The 25,981-nt window shown below is 41.2% G+C and overlaps 1 protein-coding gene across 1 annotated transcript in view; it reads right to left on the bottom strand.

Moving 5' to 3' along the window:
* cntn4 (contactin 4) overlaps positions 1-25,981 on the bottom strand; it is a 298,829-nt gene that overhangs the window by 76,729 nt on the left and 196,119 nt on the right. Inside the window, exons 10-11 of the mRNA XM_036571557.1 lie at positions 16,144-16,273; positions 9,331-9,481 (exon numbers count right to left, since the gene is read on the bottom strand). Of these exons, the coding sequence (XP_036427450.1) occupies positions 9,331-9,481; positions 16,144-16,273 (281 nt within the window). The remainder of the gene's footprint in view (positions 1-9,330; positions 9,482-16,143; positions 16,274-25,981) is intronic.

Genomic DNA, 25,981 nt, shown 5'->3' with positions numbered 1-25,981 from the left:
CCCTGAACTCGACGCCACCGACATAAAAAACTCTGCCACTCTCATTAACGACATGTGACGCCGGAGACTAATAAATAATCAGCCGTGCTCTTTTTATGCAGATCAGCGCGCGTGAGTGAAGTGTATACACCTGTCTGAGAGCTAAAGCTGATCAAAGCCAGTGGGGGGGGGGTGCGTGTGAACTCCTTTTGTGGAAGATTAATTGCCTTAATTGCGCGAGCGCTCCTCGGTGGAGCTGGAAGGAGAGGAGTCGGTGTCACCAGCAGGGTAATCCATCTTCATAGCAGCGCCACAACCACCCCAGTGCCCCCCCCCTTTTTCCTTTTTTTTCTCTGCTGGAGAGGAGAGAGAGAGAGAGAGGGTGAGCGAGAGGCCTGTCTTCCTCCTGCTAGACGGGTCCTGCCGGGACGAAGGCTTTAGATGACATCAGCTGAAGGAAGCAGCTGAGACGGCAGAGAGCATCTCCGAAAAAAGAGCCAGCAGCCGCTTAAACTCGATGCGCCACCCGCTGCAGGGAAATAAATAATAATAAGCCTCGTGAAAGAAGCAATAAGAAAGCAGGCCATCTGCAGTCACCCAATCAGCTACGGCGGGATTAGGGACGTTCCGGCGCTGACGTTGCCGGAGTTTTCGCTGCCGATCTGAAATGAGCTCATCTGCTAAAGCTGCGGTTTCAGGTTCATGTGATGTGGCTTTACATCCATTTGCATCCTCTTTAATGCATAAACTGCCTATAATGATATATCAACATCCTGACATTCAGAGGCCGGGTGGTCGATCGCTCAAAGCTACAGGTGTTGCTGTGCATATGTGGTGTCATCAAACACATGTGGGGTGTTTATAACCCATTATCACCCATTTTTAAATACAGTAAATACACTATACACAGCAAAAATGGTATCTTGTCAAGAAATATTATCTCAGTTCTAGTCAACAAATTTAATGTTTGTCCTGTTGAAATTGTTGTCAGCTTAATTTAAGGTTATTTACCTTATTTCTAAACATTTTTACTTGTTTTAGGTAATAGTATTAAGTAAATTTATCTCACTATAGTGGCAGATCATTTTGCTTTTTTTAAGAAATGAGCTTGAAACCAGCAAAATGATCTGCCAATACAGTGAGAGAATTTTACTTGATAAAATTACCTAAAATAAGTAAAGAAAAGTCTAGAAAGGAGCTAGATCATTTTATAATAAGTGCACAACCATCTCAAAATGGGAAATATTAGATAGATCGACTAGATTTTCACTTGACAAGATACTATTTGTTGCAGTGCAGCAGTTTGGAAAGTTTATCCAGACTGAACAAAAAGATGCTGTTCAAAAGCATTGTACAATGATAAATTCACTAAAGCAGAATTTTTAACCTCTTTCTGCAGGCCCCCTAGTGGCCATTCTACTGATGGCATGGAAATCAACAATTATCATATTTCAAAAATCGCGAAATTGCATTGTAAAATTACTTGCGCTGCACAACTAGTTGATATATCTAATATTTCTCGTTTTGAGACTGCTGTAAGCTTAATGTAAAATCACTTATTTCTTGATGTTTGACTGATAGTGATTTTATTTAGTCAAATTATCTCACTATATAGGCAGATACTTTTGCTTGTTTTGAAGAAAAAAAAATGATCAGCCAATACAATGAGAATTAAAACAAGAACTAAAACAAGTTGAGACTGAGAGTTATGTAGAGTGGCCCTAATAAGCTTAACTCTGTTACCATGAAGAAAGCTGCAGGTGTCTGTTTTATCTCAGCACGGCCATTTTAGTGGAGAGGAGTGAGTAGTTTCTACAGCAGGGGGTTCTCACCCCTCCCCTTTCTCTCCTCATTGCTCACTAGCAGCTCAACACAGAGTCACAAAATGTTATACACACAGAGTGACAACAGAATTCCCATTAATACGATGACAGAGTTATGGGGAAAATATTTTATGGGATTACACTAATTAAAAATACAGTCAATTTCTAGTACTGGTGGAATGGTCACTAGGAGGCGCTGCATAAAGAGATAAAAATTTGTGTGCTTTTGGGGACACAGTTATGTACAACAGTGTTTTAGGGCCACTATCAAAAAAAATACAAATAATGGACTTATAAAGTAGTATTTTCTAGAATAAAATCATTATATTTTGAGAAAAAAAAGACGTAATATTTTGAGAATGAAGTTGCTGAATTACGATATTAAATGTGGGATATTACAGAGAAAATCACAATATTATGGCCAAAGGTTTGCAAAAAGACAGTAGCAACTTCCTTGTGTTAAAATGAGGGACGTTGGTAAAGAAATACTCACTGGCACATCAGCACCAGAGTGTTCTTAGTACAACATACGTCTGAAACGGCTGTGCAAGAAACCATGTTTGTTTAGAAGATAGAACCAGATGAAATCGGAGGAAATGGTCTCTATTGTTGAAGGAGAACTTGCTGGCCGTGGTTGCCTAGAAGGTCATCGGTGCAACCAAGGGCCCCAACGCGTTATGGCAGCCCCCCTACAATTAGCCTAAATTATCCTCAAAATATTGAGTTTATTCTTGTAACTTTATGATGTTATTCTCGAAATATGACTTTCTTCTTGAAATATTCCAATTTTATTCTAAAAAATATAACTTTATTCTTGAAGTATTACGACTTCATTCTTAAAGTCTGTTATTATTTTTTTTTAAAGTGGCTCTAAAACACCGTCATAGTTATGTACCCTGTTTTCTTTCTAAATATTATAATGATTTTTTGGGGAAGAAAAATATAAAATTTGAATATATTTGAATATTTCACAAATAAGCAGGGAAAAAATCCTAATTTTATTTCTGATCTCGTCTGGCAACCCTAGCGTATATGTACGTGTCAGCGTGTGTGGCCGGAAAAGGCCTCGTCCACACGAGAGAGAAGAGAAAGTCAGCATTTTCCAGAAATATATTCAGTTCTGCAAAAAAGTTCCTTGGCTGGCGTCCAGCTATTGACAATGCAATCCAACATTCTGACAAGGCTTAATCCGCCGCGATACAACCCAGGACGCGCACTCGCAACTTCTGATCTGCGCATTTTTCTTTTTAATTACCTACGTGTCAAATACCACCCAGGTGGTCTGAGCTGAACTGCGTTTGCCCAGCAAATTTCGGTCGAAATGTCAAAAAGAATGAGCCGAGCTGGAATACAGATATCGAGAACTGATGAAGGAGCTTCGCTTCTGTAAATACTAAGTCATTGTGATTAATATTTCCTCACAGCAGCCAGAAAAATCTGATGATTCACTTTTGTCCTCCTACAGTAGAAGTCAATATCCTCCACCAACGTCAAAATAAATATCAGATTGGAACTGCAAGACACTTTCAACAGTGTCCATAAACAGCTTACTAACACTGAATAATCAGCTCATCAAACACCACCAGAAACAGCACTGGTCAAAAGGTTTAGACACACAGAAAGGTTCCTTTTTTGCTAAGCTCACCGTATAAAAAAGTCACCTGTGACTGAAACGTACCCGATAGCGTATAATGCTTCCATGAGCACGAATAACCGCTGCGATTCGATTTGGCCTGGACTGGACAAGTTTCTGGATGTAGGTGACATCAATGTTCAGCCACTCCTGCATTAAAGAATCGCGCAGTTCGGCCAGATTTCATGGATGCTTCCCTGACGTCTTACTCGTTGTTCCATGTCAGCCTGCAGATTTTCAAGAGGGCTCAAATCTGGGGATTTTGCAGGCCAGTCCAGATGTGTGAATGCTCCTCAATGTTCCTCACACCAATCAGTCACATTTGCAGCCCTGTGAAGATGATGAGTAAAAGGCACAACTTGGCTGTCCAGCAGCTCAGTGTCGGCACTGTGGCTCAAATTTACTGTCACCTCAAACAAAGGAACAATTTCTGCATAATTAAAACACCCCCAGATGGTCACAGAGCCTCCAGCATGAACCACACCTGCACACAGTCCTCACTGAAGGCTTCCTGAGGTCTACGATGAACATGACGCTGAGCATCATCCACACACGGGCAGAAACATTAATCTGACCAGATAACACGTTTCCAGTCATGAACAGTCCAGTTCTTGTGTCTCTTCATCCACTGTGAAGGCCTCTTGCATGTCACTCTGCTCCATATGTTCATGGTATGCAGTTCCCTATGGAGAGTTCTTTCAGAGGTTGGTTGTGAAGAACCTGCTTTGACTTCTAGAAGAATTCTTGCCTGGAAGCGAAACACGCTGGCGGTCCCTGTCTGTCAGTTTCATCTTTCGGCCACATTCTGACTAGAATTTCCTGTAGACTGGGATTTTTGCCACTGCTGGTCGACCCGTATGACCGGACGCTTCGATACACCTGTTAATTCAGCTCCTTCCTTCACACTGACGGCCTTTGGCTGCCCAAATGCAGTCACTCCTTTCTGCCAATCATTAACATCTGCTTTGCGACCCATTTTTCCACACACTGAAAGAAACATTCACTCTGCTCTGTACCACCTCTTCTCAATCTATGAATCTCGTCGCACACCCTGCAGGTATTTATAGCCTGATCATCCTCGTGCAACGCCATCTGCAGGAGACTGAAGATACTACCACCTACAACATGCAAGGTGACTATTTTTTTGTCCAGGGAGATAATATTACTCATTCTACAGTAGAAGTGATCGCATCAAACTCTGATGTAACATTTGGAGTTATGCAGTGACCACTGTGACCAGGCCTTGTTGGCTGCTGTTCGGCTCATTCCAGAAAGAAAACAACCATTTTACAACCTCATTTTGGAAATGAACTCAGCTGTCTCTGTGCCTTAAACATCTTGAGGCAATTTTTATGCCAAGACGTCTCAAGAAATCAAGACATATGAGTGAAGACACTGTAAGACAAGTAAGTAATTATTTGTGTCTTAAAGATGAGGCATGACTTAAGACATCAATGTGTTTAGGTTTTGTGAAAACATAGTAATAGAAAATGTGAAATAATTTATAAGTTATATTGTATTTTTAATTTTATTATTATTATTATTATTATTATTATTATAAGGTTGATCAAAATGACAGTTGATAACCAATAAAGTGACAGTAAAAACATTAACTGTAAAAAAACAGTAATTGTCTGTTTTTATTAATGGTAATTATCATAAAAATGATTTTTTAAAGCACTGAATTTGATTTCAATTTTGCAGCAATACTGTATTAAAACATAAATAGTATGCATTCATCATCTTGAGACATCTTGGGAGATTATTACGGTGAAAACAACAGTGCCTATAGATGTGCCTTATAGACATGATTACGCCTCCAGATGTCTTAATGTCTTCATAAGTGTGTCTTCAGACGTGTCTTAAGATATCTCAGGACCTGGTGACAGCTGGGCATGTCAGTGCAGGTCACGCGCATCTATTTTTATATTTGTGTAGGTAACAACTTCTAGCACATAAGGCTGTAGATCAGAACAGACGGGTGCTGATATTCATAATAAGGTGCCGATATTCACTAATAAGGTCTACTGTGAAATTCTGATGAACTATTTGCAGTTTGAATAGAGACCTGAGTAGCTCTGGTTTCTCACGTTCCCACTACACTGTCACATCGTGATCTCATGCTTTATATGATTAAAATTGGTCTGACTGACTTATTTGTAAAACTTACTTTTCTTCATTTTCTTTTTCTTATTATAAGTCTATGGTCAAAAATTTACAATGATTATCCTACAGCTTTTGAGCTAGAACCTTAAATCTCTGCAGGATCGTAGAGGCTATACTCGAATATGTTGCTTGTGGTTTTTTTAACTGATTTACCTTTGTAAAGTGTTCATTCAAATGAAGTTTTATTTTTCCATAGAAATCAATGGGGGATCGGACAACATCCTGAAACTTGTACAATATATAATTCTTATATCTCTACCTTGAATTCCACCATAGTCAGTATTCACCCTGTAGACAAATGTTTTTGGGAAGTCCTCTTATTTCACCATCATATAAGTATTCAAGCAACACCTTAGGAACCACCTGGGATACCATAGCAACAGTAAAGCAACGCCTTAGCTACCATCTGGGATACCACAGCAACAGTAGAGCAACACTTTAGCAACCAACTGGTATACTATGAGAGCAGCCTAGCAACACATTAGTAAACAACCTGGAATAACATAGCAATGGCTTAGCAACACCTTAGAAACAGCCTTGCAACACCTAAGCAACCACCTAGGATACCATAGCAATGGCCTAGCAACACCTTTGCAACCACCTGGGACACCACAGAAACAGCCTTGCAACACCTTAGTAAACAACATGGAATAAAATAGCAATTGCTTAGCCACCACCTGCGATACCATAGCAATGGTCAAGCAACACCTTAGCAAACACCAGGGATACAATAGCAATGGCTTAGCAACACCTTAGCAACCACCTGGGATATCACAGCAACAACCTAGCAACATCTTGGCAACCACCTGGGATACGACAGCAACAGCCTTGCAACATCTTAGCAAACAACCTGGACTTACATAGCAATTGCTTAGCAACACCTAAGCAACCTCCTGGGATACCATAGCAATGGCCAAGCAACAACTTTGCAACAACCTGGGGCACCACAGCAACAGCCTTGCAACACCTTAGTAAACAACATGGAATAAAATAGCCATTGCTTAGCAACACCTAAGCAACCACATGGGATACCATAGCAATGGCCTAGCAAGACCTTAGTAAACACCCTGGAATGACAGCAATGGGTTAGCAACACCTTAGCAACCACCTGGGATAGCAACCACCTAACAACCACCAAGCAACACTATAACAACAAGCTGGAACGCCATAGCAACCTCATAGCAACACCACAGCAACTATATGGAATTACAATATAAACCCAATTATGTTATCAAAAACAATAATCAGGGTTCAGCAACTGCTTTAACTTCAGAGGCTCTATTAACTGGCCTTGTCAAACCAACCTCACAGTTCTAGTCTTATACTTGTAGTGTTTTTTCCTTAATACAATATCGTGATAATACTGATAAAATATTGGGCAGTGGCCAGGATATTCAATTTTTATATCTACACATTTCTAGATCAAAATGTCTTTAAGACTAAGAAAAATAAACAGTCAGTCAGGTGTGTCTAAACTTTTAAACAGTGGTGAACGTTCAAACTGAAAACAATCAAAAGCTCAAGTAAACGGAAATCAGTCGAGTTAGTATTCAGGGATTCGTGAGCGTGAAGGCGATGAGCCTGTGCAGAGCTTTCAAGTGAAACTCATTTTTACATAGCGGCTTCCCACTGATCCTCTGAGTAAATCCAACGATGAGGCAGAACAAATGAACAATTACTAAGAGAAATGAGAGGAAAATAAAGATGTAATTAGCGGTGGAGGTCATCGGCTGCACGGCGGCAGGAGAAGAAACAAAAGAGAGCAGCTTCAGTTCAGTGATAAAGCAGCGCTGAGATGGAAATCTGAGGTACAGCCTCAGAGTGAGAGGTGTGTGTGGAGAGGGCGAGGGAGCACACACACACACACACACACACACACACACACACACACACACACACGCACACACACACACACACACACACACACACACTCAGAGCAGCTGAAGGACGAAGCAGAAAAACCTCCATGCAAACACGCAGCCACTCTGTTTGACAAGCACCAACACCAACTTTGGATATGTAAACCATGAGCAGCCGCACTGCCCCCCCCGCCGTCTCTCTCTCTCTCTTCCCCCTTCCTCTCCCTCTCTCTCTCCCTTTCTCTCTCTTTCTCTCCTGTTCCTCTCTCTCTCTGTCTCTCCCCCTTCCTCTCTCTCTTTCTTTCTCTCTCTCTCTCTCTCTCTCTCGCTCCCTCTTCCTCTCTCTCTCTCTCGGTCTCTCTCCCCTTCCTCTCTCTCTCTCTTTCTCTCTCTCTCTCTCGGTGGGCCTGCTCTCCACTCTTTAGCTCTCACTGGGCTGTGTGTGTTGATAAGGGTGGCGCCCCCTTCAGCCCCCCGCTGAGGCTGATTAACATTCACACACACTGCTGAGAACAATTAGCACACACACTCCTATCTCCATCACACACACATACACACACACACACACACACACACACACACACACACACCTCTCCATCACACACACACACACACACCTCTCCACACACACACTCCTATCTCCATCACACACACACACACACACCTCTCCATCACACACACACTCCTATCTCCATCACACACACACACACACACACACACACCTCTCCATCACACACACACTCTTATCTCCATCACACACACACACACACACACACACACACACACACACACACACCTTTCCATCACACACACACTCCTATCTCCATCACACACACACACACACACACACACACCTCTCCATCACACACACACTCCTATCTCCATCACACACACACACACACACACCTCTCCATCACACACACACTCCTATCTCCATCACACACACACACACACTAACGTCACCATCACATACACACTCCTTTCTCGATCTCTCTCACACAGACACACACACACACACACTCCTATCTCCATCACACACACACACACACACACACACACACACACACCTCTCCATCACATACACACTCCTTTCTTGATCTCTCTCACACAGACACACCGTCACACACACACACACACACACTCACACACAGCTGAGAAAATTAGCATAAACATTTCTCCATCACACACACACACACACACACACACACACAGACAGACACACACACACACCTCCATCACATATACACTCCTATCTCCATCACACACACACACAAAGAGTCGCTCTGCACAAACACACTAACTCTCCCTTCTAACACTAGAAGGGAATATTTTAAAGAAGAAAGAAAAGAGAAATGACAGAAAACAGAAAAAAGAAAGACAGAATACGGGTCAGAAAGAGATAAGAGAGAGAAAGAAAAGAAAACATGCCTCAGAGTTAACACAGAACCAGATCTCTGACAGATATTTGAGAGAGAGAGAATAAAAGAACCACACAAACACATAAATAAGCTCCGTCAGTGGGGACGTGCAGCTGCAGCGCTGAAGCCTCACTGGAGGCCGATATGTTAGTGACCCTTCACACAAACACATGCTGAGTGTACACTTCCTCCTCCTGCTGCTGCTGCTGCTGCTGCTGAGGCTGGAGATGAATAGTGAAACTCAGCGCCGGTGCTTTTTTGTTGCTGTGAATAATAGAAACGATATGACAAAGACATTAAATCACAAAACCTGGATCTGAACCAAAGCAGCAGCAGCGCAGGAGCTTCCTGAGCTCAGAACACGAAGATATCAGCTCAGATACAGCAGAGGACTCAGAGCTCCACACACACACAGATGGAGTCTACAGCGATACAGCGAGAGGCCGGAGTACCTGCCGCTCTCTCGGAGAGCCTCGTTTCCTTTCCTCCAGGAGATCAGTCCCCAGGGAGACATCTTGGGCCTGCATTCGATCAGCACATCACCGCCTTCCTTCACCAGAGTGTGAGGCTTCAGCAGGTTCGCCCCGAAATCTGGAGCCACAGCTGAAACCAGACGAAGGGTTTCGATGAGATGCAGTGCAAATCCTACAAATTACACTCATCACTCTCTTATACTGGAGCTGCAGACACGTTAGTCTCAGCTAGAGCAGCACAGAGCACTGTTAGTTAATCACCATCGCAATCTGCAAGAACTACAGTACAGAAGGCTGTAAAAGAGGACAAATCTCACAAAGCAGTAAACTGAAAAGGGATTTAGGGCTATTTGAGCTCTCTGAGTAAAGGAGCACTCCACCGAATTTTCAAAAATGTAGAATTATTAAATCAGGTTATGAAGAAAGAAAGAAAGAAAGAAAGAAAGAAGACAGGGCAGGGCCAAAGAAAGAAAGAAAAAAGACAGGTATGACATATTAAAACTCAAAAGACACATGCAGGTTCTCAGGTGGTTTTTGACACACAACAAAAAAAAAAATAAAGAAATTTGAGGTGGTATGTGTTTCTAATAAAGTGGCCAGTGAGTGTAAGTACAGAATGGGTGTTTCTAAAAAAGAGGCCAGTGAGTGGAAGTACAAGGTGTTTCCAATAAAGTGGCCAGTGAGTGGAAGTACAAGGTAGATGTTTCTAATAAAGTGGCCAGTGATTGGAAGTACAAGGTAGATGTTTCTAATAAAGTGGCCAGTGAGTGGAAGTACAAGGTAGATGTTTCTAATAAAGTGGCCAGTGAGTGGAAGTACAAGGTAGATGTTTCTAATAAAGTGGCCAGTGATTGGAAGTACAAGGTAGATGTTTCTAATAAAGTGGCCAGTGAGTGGAAGTACAAGGTAGATGTTTCTAATAAAGTGGCCAGTGAGTGGAAGTGCAAGGTAGGTGTTTCTAATAAAGTGGCCAGTGAGTGGAAGTACAAGGTAGATGTTTCTAATAAAGTGGCCAGTGAGTGGAAGTACAAGGTAGATGTTTCTAATAAAGTGGCCAGTGATTGGAAGTACAAGGTAGATGTTTCTAATAAAGTGGCCAGTGATTGGAAGTACAAGGTAGATGTTTCTAATAAAGTGGCCAGTGATTGGAAGTACAAGGTAGATGTTTCTAATAAAGTGGCCAGTGAGTGGAAGTACAAGGTAGATGTTTCTAATAAAGTGGCCAGTGAGTGGAAGTACAAGGTAGATGTTTCTAATAAAGTGGCCAGTGAGTGGAAGTACAAGGTAGATGTTTCTAATAAAGTGGCCAGTGATTGGAAGTACAAGGTAGATGTTTCTAATAAAGTGGCCAGTGAGTGGAAGTACAAGGTAGGTGTTTCTAATAAAGTGGCCAGTGATTGGAAGTGCAAGGTAGGTGTTTCTAATAAAGTGGGCAGTGAGCGGAAGTAGAAGATATGTGTTTCCAATAAAGTGGCCAGGGAGTGGATGTAGAATTATAGTTATGTGATTGATGGGACTCAGTGTTTATGCTGAGCTCGTCTTCACTGTGCTGTACGTCTAAATGAAGTGAGAGTGTGTGCAGGTGAGCTGAGATGGCAGAGGTTGAGCTAAATATACGCACCTTAATTACCACACATTCATTTTCTTTGGTAAGAAAAACAATGGTAAAATGTCACGTCCTTTTACCTCCCCTCCTCTCTTTTCCTACTCAAATTAGTTTTTATTATGATCGTTTCCTCGACTCCGAGAGCTTCTCGTCATCCTTTTTAAAAACCTGCTTCATTTACTGTGAAGAACCGATCTGTCAATTACGTCCCACCCACTTTTCCTTTTGCCATAACCCCGTCACTCTCGCTGTGGAATCTTTCCGTAGCGCTGAATGACAAAAACAGTAATCAGGGAAAGAAAGAGGAGGGAGGAGGATGAATGGATAAAAAACAGAGGGATGAGACGGCTCGGGAGAAGATGAGTGGGTACTGCCGTGTGCGAGCATCTGGGCACATCCGCCGTGAGCTTAATTATGTTTTCTAACAGGGAGGCCGCCGCAAACGCAACAATACATTAGATTAGACGTCCTTTAATGAGGTGGGAATTCATGAGAGGAAAGAATGTCACCTTCCTGTAATGATGAGGGACCATAAATATGATGATGACATTAAAATAACACAACACAAACACGCACAAACACAAGTTCTTTGCTCCCACCTGGCACAAATTGAATTACATACCAGCACATCTTCAGCAGTTGTACATCCAAAGCAATATTCTACTCTGTGATGTATAATATACCTGTCTAGCGGGCGTCTTTTACCCTGTGTAACCATTTAATCATGAAAAGCCTTCTAGACGGTTAGAAAGACAAACATTTTAGGTCGATGCTTTAAAGTTAAAGTTAGCTTTTCATGTTTATCGTTAACATTAATGCTAATTTAAGACCGTTTTTTCTTCTTCTATACACTGCAAAAATGGCATCTTGTCAAGTGAAATGATCTTAAATCTAGTCGAAATATCTAATATTTCCCATTTTGAGATGACTGTGAACTTATTGTAAGATTATCTAGCTTATTTCTAGACACTTTACGCTTGTTTTAGGTAATTTTATCACGTAAAGGCCAGTGAGTGGAAGTACAAGGTAAGTGTTTCCAGTAAAGTGGCCAGTGAGTGGAAGTACAAGGTAGGTGTTTCCAATAAAGTGGCCAGTGAGGGTATGTGCAAGGTGTTTCCAGTAAAGGGGCCAGTGAGTGAAGTACAAGGTAGGTGTTTCCATAAAGTGGCCAGTGAGTGGAAGTACAAGGTAGGTGTTTCCAATAAAGTGGCCGTGAGGGATGTGCAAGGTAGTTTCCAGTAAAGAGGGCCAGTGAATGAAAGTACAAGGTTGGTGTTTCTTATAAAGTGGCCAGTGAGTGGAAGTACAAGGTAAGTGTTTCCAATAAAGTGGCCGGTGAGTCAGTGCAAAAGTGCAGTGAGGGAATAGGTGTTTCTAATAAAGTGGCCAGTGAGGGTATGTGCAAGGTGTTTCCAGTAAAGGGGCCAGTGAATGAAAGTACAAAGTTGGTGTTTCTTATAAAGTGGCCAGTGAGTGGAAATACAAGGTAAGTGTTTCCAATAAAGTGGCCAGTGAGTGGAAATACATAGTAGGTGTTTCCAGTAAAGTGGCCAGTGAGTGGAAGTACAAGGTAGGTGTTTCCAATAAAGTGGCCTGTGAGTGGAAGTACAAGGTAAGTGTTTCCAGTAAAGTGGCCAGTGAGTGGAAGTACAAGGTTGGTGTTTCCTATAAAGTGGCCAGTGAGTGGAAGTACAAGGTAAGTGTTTCCAATAAAGTGGCCAGTGAGGTTATGTGCAAGGTGTTTCCAGTAAAGGGGCCAGTGAATGAAAGTACAAGGTTGGTGTTTCTAATAAAGTGGCCAGTGAGTGGAAGTACAAGGTAAGTGTTTCTAATAAAGTGGCCAGTGAGTGAAATACAAGTGGTGTTTCCAGTAAAGTGGCCAGTGAGTGGAAAGTACAAGGTAGGTGTTTCTAATAAAGTGGCCAGTGAGTGAAGTACAAGGTAAGTGTTTCTAATAAAGTGGCCAGTGAGTGGAAATACATAGTAGGTGTTTCCAGTAAAGTGGCCAGTGAGTGGAAGTACAAGGTAGGTGTTTCTAATAAAGTGGCCAGTGAGGTTAGGTGCAAGGTGTTTCCAGTAAAGGGGCCAGTGAATGAAAGTACAAGGTTGGTGTTTCTTATAAAGTGGCCAGTGAGTGGAAGTACAAGGTAAGTGTTTCTAATAAAGTGGCCAGTGAGTGGAAATACATAGTAGGTGTTTCCAGTAAAGTGGCCAGTGAGCGGAAGTAGAACGTGTTTCTAATAAAGCGGCCAGTGAGTGGAAATACATAGTAGGTGTTTCTAATAAACTGGCCAGTGAGCAGAAGTAGAAGGTGTTTCCAATAAAGCGGCCAGGGAGGGGATGTAGAATTATAGTTATGTGAATGATGGGATTGAATGTTAATGCTGAGCTCATCTAATTTTATCAAGTAAAACCTTCTCACTATAGTGGCAGATCATTTCAAGCACATTTATAAAAGCAAGCAAAGTTATCTGCCAATACTGTGAGAAAATTTTACTTCATAAAATCACTTAAAACAAGCAAACAATGTCTAGAAATAAGTTAATCTTAAATTAAGCTCACAACAATCTCAACAGGAGAGTATTACATTTATTGACTATATTTAAGATAATTTGACTTGACAAGACACTTAATGTTGTTCACAGAGGTGGTGATAGGAACCAGACGTCCACCTCTAAAAGCTCCCTCACAGAAAGTTACTACATGAAATTGTTATGAATTCATAGCCTGATGACTGAGACACTGTTTTGCAATAATTTTGAGAAGATTTTAGTCTAAAGTGTATCTTTCCAGTCCGGTCATGGGGACGCATGCAGGGTGTTATGAGGCAAAATAGTCTATAATAGTCAATATTTCACTATTTTCCATCATCAACATTCCATATAAGCTCAGAAGACTCACTGATAAGCTCAGTGTAGGTTCACTGGTGGTTTTGGATAGTAAATAAAATGTCTATATTTGTGTTGTAGTCATGGCGACCCCTGGTTCCTATCACCACCTAAAGAAATCTGAGTCTCTACAATCAACCATTTCACACCAAACCACTCTGAATGACTCTGTTTACATCTCAACAAATGAATTATGCAGGGATTTTGGAAAATCAGTGGGATTCCCCTTTAAAAACTGCATGTTTTATTACAAAGGCTGAACCATTTCACACCAAACCTCTCTGAATAACTGAGAATCTGTAAAATTTTTACAGCAATCAGACAGATATTTTTTCCAGATTCACCCCAAAGACTGTTGTGAGTTTGGGTCACAGAAATCACCCATGTATTATTTTAATCTCCTCTTGTTGAGAGTAATACAGGAGCATTTCAAAGCAGATAAACAGCTCACAGTGAGAGCTAACCAGGCTAAAGTACAGCCTCCACATGACAGGGTTGGTTTAACATGCTGCAACAAGTAAAAGAGTTTGATTTTTTGGAATTTTTTGTTCACAAACTCATCAAAAATATTCAACCCACGCTTAAAAATAGAAATACCAAGAAGGGTTCTTTGGACTGATGCCCTGAAAGAACCATCTTTGGTTGTCTTGGTTGTCCAATTAATGTTTTAAGGGAACCATTTCTGCAAAGGGGTGTCTAAACTAAAGTTTCAAGAATCTTTATGTAATGTAAAGGTTCTTGAAAAAACTCTTAGTGGAGCTTCTTTAAACTTTTAAAAGGTTCCTCACAAAAAGCTTTTTCAAACATGATTCTTTAGGAAACGTGGTTAGAGTAAAGAACCCTTCCTAAGAGTGTAGATATAAAATAAAAATACTGATATTTATTGTCATACTTTGCATTAAAACAAACTTTCCATACACTCGTTTCTCTAATCTGTTCATTGACCAGTTCTAACTTTCAACAAAGTTAATGTTACAAGGTTCAATTTAAAGGAGAAGTTGGGTGAAAAATCAAATTTACCCAATTTTCAACTTACCCAGATGTAGTTGATCAGCCAAGATATGTTTAGTGTCCAGATTTTGCTTCATTAGTTTACAACTAGAGCTACAAGGCTAATGTGGATATGAGGCTAATCATTCTTTGGAGTAAGTTTGAACCATTGAACCATTTGTCGGAACAAAACCTCGTATCTCCATTTTTTAGTTTTTGCCATAATTTGTAAAAAGTCTGGTTCCATTGACGTACATTAAACGTAAAGTATGTTTTTCACTTTTCCTGTAAAGTAATATATACACTGATCAATTCTCAGCACTGCAGTAACACTGACGTGGTGGTGTGTTAGTGTGTGTTGTGCTGGTGCGAGTGGATCAGACACAGCAGTGCTGCTGGAGTTTTTAAACACTGTGTCCACTCACTGTCCACTCTATTAGACACTCCTACCTTGTCAGTCCACCTTGTAGATGTAAAGTCAGAGACGATCGCTCATCTGCTGCTGCACAGTTTGTGTCGGTCATCCTCTAGTCCTTCATCAGTGGTCAGTGGACGCTGCTGGCTGGATATTTTTGGTTAGTGGACTATTCTCAGTCCAGCAGCGACACTGAGGTGTTTAAAAAACCCAGCTCCAGATCCACTCAGACCAGCGCAACACACACTAACACACCACCACCACGTCAGCGTTACTGCAGTGCTGAGAATGAACCACCACCCAAATAGTACCTGCTCTGTGAGGGTCCATGGGGGTCCTGACCACTGAAGAACAGGGTAAAAGGGGGCTAACAAAGTATGCAGAGAAACAGATGGACTACAGTCTGTAACTGTAGAACTACAAAGTGCACCTATATAGTAAGTGGAGCTGATAAAATGGACAATGAGCGTAGAAACAAGGAGGTGGTCAGAATGTTATGCCTGATCGGTGTATATATATATATATATATATATATATATATATATATATTAGGGACAGTGTGAGAGACCCCAAAATCAAAAGTACACTGTTCCTCTACTACTGAACTGGACTACTACGGTGAGTAAATGCTACCAAAAAATAGAACAATAATAGAATAATAATAATAATTAGAAGAATATAACAAAGAACAATGTCAAGCCAACTAAATTAAAAACAACAAAAATGGAGGTTTTGTTCCAACAGAGATGAGATATTTGTTTATATTTAGGCTGGAAAGCCCAAATAACATAGAACTGTGTTGAGTTAATTGTTCTTGCATCACTTTATCAGACGTTTTATCAGCTGTTAGCAGTTCCTGGATAGGTAAAGTGAGCAGAGGCCCAGCAGCTTACCGATCACTCTGAGCTCAGCGTTGGAGTACACCTCCCCGTATTTGTTCCCGGCCACACATTGGTATATTCCAGCGTCGGACAGCGCCAAGTGGCTGATGGACAGGGCTCCATTAACCACCTGCACCCTCTCCTGCAGAGTACAAAGACAAATATCTCCGTTAAGGGTCTTTTACCGAGATTGCTAATCTGCATAAAAGCGTTCGCCGTCCGGGAGCGTGAATTATGTCTGCAGGCTGATGGACGCGGCCGTCCATAAATCTGGGCATTCGTTGCTAATGGGGGGGTGGGAGTGGTAGGGGGAGGTGGGAAGGTGGAGGGCAGGCCGGTGGAAAAAACGACAGTAATAAATCTGTATGTTTATGATGTGGAAATACAGCCGTTCGCTGTTTGTTTCCCAAGCAAAGCTGAAGCTTTGACTCTGTTTCAATAAGAGAGAGAGTGAGAGAGGAAGAGAGAGAGAGGGAAAGGGAGGAGGAGAGTAGAAGGTAAGCCTGGCTTAAATCTTTAAGCTGACAGTTTTATGACACCTCTAATATGCTCTGAACTGTTGGGCTATCTCAAGGATGTGTCCCCCATATCAGTCCTGCCCACACGTGTCTGACGAGCGTCTGTCTCAGGAATAATTAGAGATGAATAAATCAAATTCTGGAGCCCAAAATACGACAGGAACACACAAAAATCATGATACAGATTTGGTAATCCATGGATGTATTTAGCTCTCAGCTGGGACTGCCTGGAACAGGCCTAAAAACACAAAAACGCACTAGAAACATTCTCTTTCTGTCTCCCAATTACGGTCCTAACATCTCTTTCACACCTAAGACCTCAGGTTCTGCAAACATCATTTATCCAAATGGATAAAACAGTCAAAAACAGTCACTTTACACAATAAAAATATCATTTGTAAAAGAGCACGGTACATTTGTTTACCTTCAGCAGCTTTATGCAAGAAATGCTCAGCTACTATTTTGTTTGATGACGCTCATGAATTGATCAGTTTGTGTTTTTCGAAGCTTTTATTTGGTTTTCTGACTCATTTTCATTTATTTTATAGCTTTTTTTTTCACTGTATCATGCTGTGTGGCACCATGCCTTTTGTCTAAAAACCACTAAAAGGGCCATATTAAAAAAGCTCCCCAAATCCGGGGGCCAGCTGTGTTTTTGTGTCATGGTTACTTAACGTTTTACCATAACCTGAACAGGCCATTGTTTATCAAAATATGCCAAAGCTGCAACAGCAAAATAGGCACTGAATACTCAAAAATAATTCTAAATAAAACTAAATTGTTTAGGCATTTAAAAAACTGCCTATTTGTTTGAACTAGACACCAGGCATCCGTTCTTTCCGTGTAACCAGCCCACAGATTGTTTTTGGTGGGGGGTCAGAAAGCACACTTTGTTGCATTGCATGCTGGGGACTGTAGTGCATCTCAGGGTGAAACGAGATCCTAAGAATTGAAAATTAAAGTAATTTAGTGGGCTGAATAGGTCTGTGTCACGGGCCTTGTGTTTGACACATGGGGTCTAAATGCAGCACCTGGGCCGCGTCTGGGACGCTCTGTGACGCCTCTGACCTGTTAACAACTAACTATCAACTTCTAACTATACAACACACACTACAGCTCAGAAGTGTGGAATCACCACTCAAACAGTTGGAATCAAATTAATGTCCAAAATGGTAACTTTAAAGGAGAAGCCTGTAATGGAAGTCAATGTGACAAGATTTTTTGCTATTGGTTGAGTTTTGTTGATTCTCACAACTTCAAAGGTTTCAAAAACTCTGTAAGGTCCACATGTATCCACTCAGCCCTTCTAATGAGTTAATTCAACTACTTTAATGTGCACACGCTGCTGACACAGGCATTCAGGTATGCGTCTAGTGCAAAGCCTTCCCAGAAGAGTAGAGGCTGTTACAGTTGCAGTGTATCCAGTAGCAGTATATGTGGTTAGTATAGTGCAGTGGGTAATACCTCTGCCAATTATGCTGTAGACTGGGGTTCAATCCCTGCCTGGGTGAACACCCTACACTATACCAATAAGAGTCCTTGGGCAAGACTCCTAACACCCTGGATAAGAGCGTCTGCCAAATGCCATAAACGTACACCGATCAGGCATAACATTATGACCGCCTCCTTGTTTCTACGCTCATTGTCCATTTTATCAGCTCCACTTACTATATAGGTGCACTTTGTAGTTCTACAGTTACAGACTGTAGTCCATCTGTTTCTCTGCATACTTTGTTAGCCCCCTTTTACCCTGTTCTTCAGTGGTCAGGACCGCCATGGACCCTCACAGAGCAGGTACTATTTGGGTGGTGGAAACACTCACTGTCCACTCTATTAGACACTCCTACCTTGTCAGTCCACCTTGTAGATGTAAAGTCAGAGACGATAGCTCATCTGCTGCTGCACAGTTTGTGTCGGTCATCCTCTAGTCCTTCATCAGTGGTCACAGGATGCTGCCCACAGGACGCTGTTGGCTGGATATTTTTGGTTGGTGGACTATTCTCAGTCCAGCAGTGACACTGAGGTGTTTAAAAACTCCAGGAGCACTGCTGTGTCTGATCCACTCAGACCAGCGCAACACACACTAACACACCACCACCACGTCAGTGTTACTGCAGTGCTGAGAATGATCCACCACCCAAATAGTACCTGCTCTGTGAGGGTCCATGGGGGTCCTGACCACTGAAGAACAGGGTAAAAGGGGGCCAACAAAGTATCAGAGATACAGATGGACTACAGTCTGTAACTGTAGAACTACAAAGTGCACCTATATAGTAAGTGGAGCTGATAAAATGGACAATGAGTGTAGAAACGAGGAGGTGGTCATCATGTTATGCCTGATCGGTGTAAATGTAGCAGTAACAAAGCAAAGGGACAATAAACTCACTATTAATACCCTTCATTTAAAAAAAAGGATGGTGTCAAACTTTTGGACATTTAGTACCATTTGTAGGAAAAAAAAGAAAATTCTTATGCATCCAGAATGAGAATGAATGGAGCTACAGATAAAAGTGAAAGATAAAGGTATGTAATTATAATGAGCTCATAGAAAAATTAAAACGTGACTGTCAGTTAGATCTGAATGTTAGACCACATTCTTCACGTCAAATAAATGCAACTCACATTATTAACTGAGAGAAGATTAAACAGCACAACCTTTCTTTGTGTTGATATTCACTCAGAGTGGATAGTGGTGACTGAGGCAGATATATTAATGAAAAAATACTATAAATAGATACTAGTCATTTAGAAACAGTAATATTATATAGTAATATTATTTCTCATTTACAATGTGAAAAACTGTAACTTTTTTAAAAGTGTAAGACTTTCTTCCTTTCTTTCTTTCATTTACAATGAAGTTATAAGGACTGTTTTAGCCTAGATTGCTTTTTGAATGAGGCACAGCCAATCAGAACAGAACTCATGTACATACATCACTCAGGCACAGCAACAGCAACAGCCTGTTGACTTTAAGAGGGGATAAAGAGAGGATGGGAAATAGTCATGTAAAAATGAACTATGAAAGTTTTAGGCACAAAACCGACGCAAACCTCAAAAGCGGACCTCAGGGAGAAAAATGAAAAAGTCAGTAATGTGTGGTACGTAAGACACTTTTTCTCTGTGGTGTTTCAAAAACTGTACACTGAATAAACCACCTAACAAGTCCTGAAGTTTGTTTTTTTATTTATATTATTGAACTACACTGTATGTTACTTTTAATAAATTAAAACATTGTTTAAAACATTATGAGCAATAAAACATTAATATGTATCCTTGAGTCCAAGTTGCACTTATTTTTTTGTTCTGTCTGTATAACACACCAGAAACAGCAGGCGAGTCTTCTCCACTCCTGTGCTAGACAAGTAACATTTCGCTGCTCTCGGAACAAAACCTCATATCTCCATTTTTGTCGTTTCTCGGTTTTTGGCGTAAATTGAAAATGTCTGTTGACCTTTACATTGCGTGTAAATTTCATGATGAATGGACCAAAAAAAATGACCCAAAATGACTTGGAAAAAAGTCTGGTTCCATTGACTTACATTGAAAGTAAGGTAGGTTTTTTCCTTCCCCTGTAAAGTTACTATTTGGGAGATATGAGGTTTTGTTCCGACAACAGCTATATGTGTGTGTGTGTGTATATATATATATACACACACACACATATAGCTGTCTGTCTATCTATCTATCTATCTATCTATCTACGAATATCACAGTGGTGTGCAAGTTCAGGTTTGTGAGCCATCACAGTTTGTAGTGCACCACAAACAAAAAAGAAGCTTAGGTAACCAAACGGCCCCGGAGAGCATGTAACCATCATGTATAATCTCCTACAGCCAGACTTAATACGCTAATGATATGTCCAGAGCTGTTATAATCAACATTTACAAAATATAATATATAATTTTTCATATGTTACCATCTGATGCACTTTAATAGTGGAAATAATTGTGAGAGAGAAAATATATATACAAGTCATGCTTGAAATGCTGCATTTTTTTATACAGGCAGGAAAAATAAACTTTCAATTTATTTTCCATCTTACCATTTAGGGCTTCTGTAAACAAGCAGTAGCGCTAATTGGTTTCATAGACATTGATGAATTATTGTAGTTGCTTATAATAAGTTTTAATATTAATAGCTAAGTAATAAGCCTGGATGAAAGAGTTAAGTCCATCTCTCTCAGCCCTTGATCTCCTCTGTTCTTTGCAGTCTCGATCACTAGCTTTATTAGCGCATGTTTCTGCTAATGCACTACCCAGGCCTGTGGTTGGAGAGGACCGGGGGGAGGTGGGGGGAGCGGCACTCGAAGCGGGCAAAGTCTGCCCTCGCCAAGACCTCTGCGGCTAATCCGGTGGGTTTGAGTGGTGCTCTCGTTGGCTGTGCTCGTGTGGGTCGGGGTAACATCAGTGAGGGGAGAGCGAGGGAGGACGAGGCCGCTGGCGTGGAAAAGCACACAGCGGCGTATATCAGTCTGGAGCGGCCTCGGCTAGCGCTATTAATTAAGCGTGACGGTCCACTTAAATCAGCAGTTTTGCATGGAGGAGGACCTGAGGGGGGACCATCTGCACGCCTTATGCTGAATTAAAGTGATCGGCAATGTTGGCGCTCGCAGCGTCGGGTCACTTCAGCGTACGCTCAGGACAATGCGGCTGCTTTTTACGGCGTCTGTCCCCTGGCAGTGCGGACAGGTTGGAGCTTTATGGAGCTCCTGTGGGCCATTTTCATTGGTAACTCTTAGAAGTCACAACTATCAGGCCATAACAAAAGCACAGCGTAATTCGATATGAACCGTTTCTCACTCGTAGCTCGTTAAAGGAGTGGAGAAAATGTGTGGAAAGTGCAGATTCGGAACTTTCAATCCATCCCACATTGTGTTTGTGAGTAATAGAGGAGATGGTTAATCACGATTTGAATTTGGGGAAAAGTTATTGTACAAAAAAAGAAAACCATCCTTTATATTTTTGCAACATTTTTGTCGCTTCTCGACAGTAGCTACAGAGTCCAAAAATCTGAGACCACATTGAAAATCTGGTATTTTTTCATCTAAACCTGGAAATCAACAACAGAAATTTTCAGAAATGTAAAAAATTTTAAAAAACAAAAAAATATAGGGCAATTGAAACGAACAATGAAGAAGAAATATTAAAGATTCTGCACTATTTCTAGGTCAATATTTAAATTAAAGCATATTTGTGAAACTGTTAAGCCCTTTTGTTCCAAAAGGTCTGTTTTTTTTAGTCTTATTCCTTCCAGTGAAGCTCGTATTCAGATGACTCTCAGGTAGATTTAATTTTTGCACGAACTCATGAAGTCCATGCCAGCTCGAGTGCACACTGTCATTAAAGCAAAAGGGGGACACACCACCAAATGCTCAACAAACGTTTTACATGACGAAAACATCTGTCTTTTGGACAGAAACATAGCTAATGAAACAATGGAAAAAGCAAACCTTGACATCAGAGACCACCCTTCATTTATTTAACTCCCAGTCAAAACAGTCAATAAGTTATTCATTTTTCAGCATCAGAAAAAAGCAGAAAACATACTGCAGAGTAAGACACAGACAAGGCCATGATTCCACCATGAGAAGTGCTCTTCATTAAACACCAGGGCAGAAAGGCACATACAAAGCACTGAACTCACAGGGGAGGTCACTACCAGCCACAGGCTTCACCCTCATGATGACCCCCCTCCACACACAACCCACAACAACCCCCAGCCCAGACACAAAACAACAAAATTAAACACATACACCCCCTTTACTTACAGACAACAAAGTAAACAACATTAACATATTTACAGTCGTTTTTAGGAGGGTGCGCAGCTATCATGAGCCTCCGCGCATGGCTGCCCCATGGCCTCCTGAGTCTCTCTCAGCACCAGCCAGTAGTGGGTCGCCACATAAATAAACAGAAAAATACAACAACTAATAAAATATGTTTTTCCACTCTTTGCCTCCATTACTTCCATTCTTGCTTGCTTTCAGTTTTTCAAAGGAATCTGAAGGGACATTTTTCCACACCTCCAAAGTTCAGTCTTAGAAGCTGGTTGATCATTTTTTGAAGTAATCAAACACATTCAGTGGTGTTGAGGTCTGGACTCTGGGGTGGTCAGTCCATTGTTCAGCTTCTTTGTTTGATGTGTCCGTCTCCTTTTCTCAGTGAGGTTCTTCTTGACGGCTACACATCCTTTCAGACCCATAGCGCTGAGTCGTCTTCTCACAGTGGAAGGATGGACAGAAACACCTGTGGATGTTTTCAGATCTGAAGCAGCTTGATTTTCTCCTCTCTCTCAGAGATGAAAGCCACCATTGAGCTTCACGCTGTACAAAGCTGCGCAAACCTCACCTTCATGAACTGACCCTCCTGATGCTGCTGCTGCATAAACCAAAACTAAACTAATTAACCGTTGCTCCGCCTGTTTTCCCTGTTTTGTACTTTAATACTTTATCCTAACATTGTTTGCTATCCGGTGTCGACCAGAGGAGGATGGGTTCCCCTTCTGAGTCTTGGTTCCTCTCAGGGTTTCTTCCTCTTGCTCTTAGGGAGCTTTTCCTTGCCAATGTCGCCATTGGCGACGCTCATGGGGACTCGGACCCGGATTTTTCTGTAAAGCTGCTTTGTGACAACACCTGTTGTAAAAAGCGCTATATAAATAAACTTTGATGTGACTTGACTTTAAGTGCTCTTTATCTGATGGGGGCAGTTTTGATGTCTACCAGGTCTTCCAGGTGGTTGTTCCTCAGTTTTGGAAACTTCTTTTGTTAAGCTGTTTTGACTGGAAATGAAATACACTGAATGGTGGTCTCTGACTTGTGCACAGTACTGTATGAGGCATACATACTTAATAAACAGTTTTTAGTGAGCACTTCAGTCGGTGAGGCGAAGAAGTAGAGAAGAAAAAGAACATTTCAGTGCGGAACGCTCTCTTGCTTAACTGCAGTGCAATTCTAGCAATAAGCAATAAGAAGTGACTTCAGGGAACACAATGACATTGGCCGGTGAGTCTGCCCGCTTCTTTATGGCCAGATTAGGTTAGCTGTGAGGCAGCATTTGGTTAATGTCGTTGTCTAATAAACCCGCCTCTACGTGAACAATTGTTCCACGGAAAGCCTCCAAGACGGACGGAGAGTAGGGTCACCTTAGCAATGCTACGTTCCAATACGCAGAGCAGAACGAGGAAAGGTCTTCATTGATTAAGCATAATGAACGAAAGCGAACGGCCTACCTCGGCGCCTCCCACTTCCTGCGCTGCATCAGCGACCTTTAGTTATCAGATTGATTAGAGCGCTGATGTTGACAATGACATTTGGAAATTGTAATACTTCTACATTGATTAATTCATTTATCCCTCTGAAAATCAGCGGCATGGTATACCTTTCTGACGCAAAGGGTAAGTCAAGGACTTTGGCCCAATCAAGGATTTAGCATTTCACCAGCTGTAATATTAGTTGATAGACTACGTAATCGTGTTTTGATCATTGTACGCAATTTTCAGCCAGAAGACTTCATTGAAATACGACTGCATACTGCAGTGGCTTTTATATGACTATCACTGAATTACAGCCACTGAATTAAGAGTCATTGGTTCAAGAGCCTCGCAAGATCCTCAGCATTGTGATCATCTTAAGATGATATATGAAGTATCACTTTGAACTCTGTATAAAAGAGCCCAGAACTCAGAAATGTCTGCATAATGAAGTCATTCAGAGTGGTTTGGTGTGAAATGCTCCATTCTAAAGAGTCAGAATGGTCCACAGTGGTGGTGATAGGAACCAGACGTCGCTTTGAACCGGCAAATCTGTATAAAAGAGCTCTGAACTCAGATGCATAATAAAATCATTCAGAGTGGTTTGGTGTGAAACGCTCCGTTCTAGAGAAATTTACTGAGTCAGAATGGTCCACAGTGGTGGTGACAGGAACCAGACGTCCACCTCGGAAATCTCCCTCACAGAAAGTTATTACAAGAAATGGTTATGAATATGTTGCCTGAGGCCTGAGAAATTGTTTACAGCAGTTTTACGAGAAGGTTTTGGACCACAACACATCTTTCAATCTCCATTTAATGGTGGAGGGGTACTTGCTGGGCATTGAGAGGCAAAACAGTCCCCAAATAACATTACATATAAAAACTCAGAAGACGTGTGTAGGTCCACTGGTGGCTTTGCGCCCCTGAGCGAGTCCAAAATGAATGGGCTGCTATGAAGTAGAGGTCTGGATTCCTGCAGGACCCACCATAATATTTTGCAGCGCAGAGCTAATTTTCAGCGTCATGCACAGGAGTGGGTGGTTACCCAGCCCAATGCGGGCGGGAGCGGGACAACACATATGTGTGGAGAAGTCCTGCACATTAAGGAGTAGCCCAAATAGAATGATAAACGCTTAATAATTAGGATATATAAATAATATCTAACAACAAAATAACAAAAAAGTAATAAGCTCATTCTACATAGCTGTGAAGCAACCTAATCACATGAACAACATGGAAATTGTACTTTTGCAGGCTACAGAAAGGGCAGAGCCTAGAGACAGACAGACAGACAGACAGACAGAGCTATGAAAAGCGCTCATAATAAAGGCAAATACATGACATTAAGGATGACTAAAGTCAAGTCTGACATGTGGCAGTGATTTTAATTTGTGGTAAATGAAAATGAAAAGCAGCTGCGGGCGGGCGCGGGACAAAATGTTTAGGTTGCAGGTGTTTAGGTTGCAAATTTCTGCCAGAGTGGTATGAAATCTTGTGAGGATGAGACTAAAAAACAGTCCTGCACAGACCTCTACTATGGGGCCTAAGGGCAAAATGGTAGTTTGCAATTTCTTAATCATTTCTATACAAAAAATTGGGCCCCACTTTATATTGTGTCTCTAATAACTGTGTAGTTATGCATTAACAATACATGTGATTACAATGTAACTACTAGTGATGTATTCACTGTTACAGATGGACTACAGTAGTACTGTTTATGTAAATAAACGTTTCAATTTCAGTTTTCACTCATGTAATTACACAAGTGTATTTGATAGTTGTAAAAGCATATTTTCTCTTATGTAATTACACATTTTTAACAGTCACATTACTGTTACATTACAGAATAGATTAAAGCCAGAACTTTGGTTAGGCCCACTACTACTACAGCTAGCTAAATGTTATGAAAGTGATGCTACTGTTCCAACATTACATCAGATTAAGCTGCAACCTTAAACTGAAGGAAAAGAATAATGAGTTACTCTAAGTACACAGGCTGTACTACTATCATCCATGTGTAACAGTGAATACGCCAATAGTAGTAACGTTGTTGTAGTGTGTATTGTTAATGTACACAGTTATTA

This window comes from Colossoma macropomum, unplaced genomic scaffold (assembly GCF_904425465.1).
Source record: "Colossoma macropomum unplaced genomic scaffold, Colossoma_macropomum, whole genome shotgun sequence".
Classification (NCBI taxonomy): domain Eukaryota; kingdom Metazoa; phylum Chordata; class Actinopteri; order Characiformes; family Serrasalmidae; genus Colossoma; species Colossoma macropomum.
This window is presented reverse-complemented; position numbering and strand designations above follow the sequence as displayed.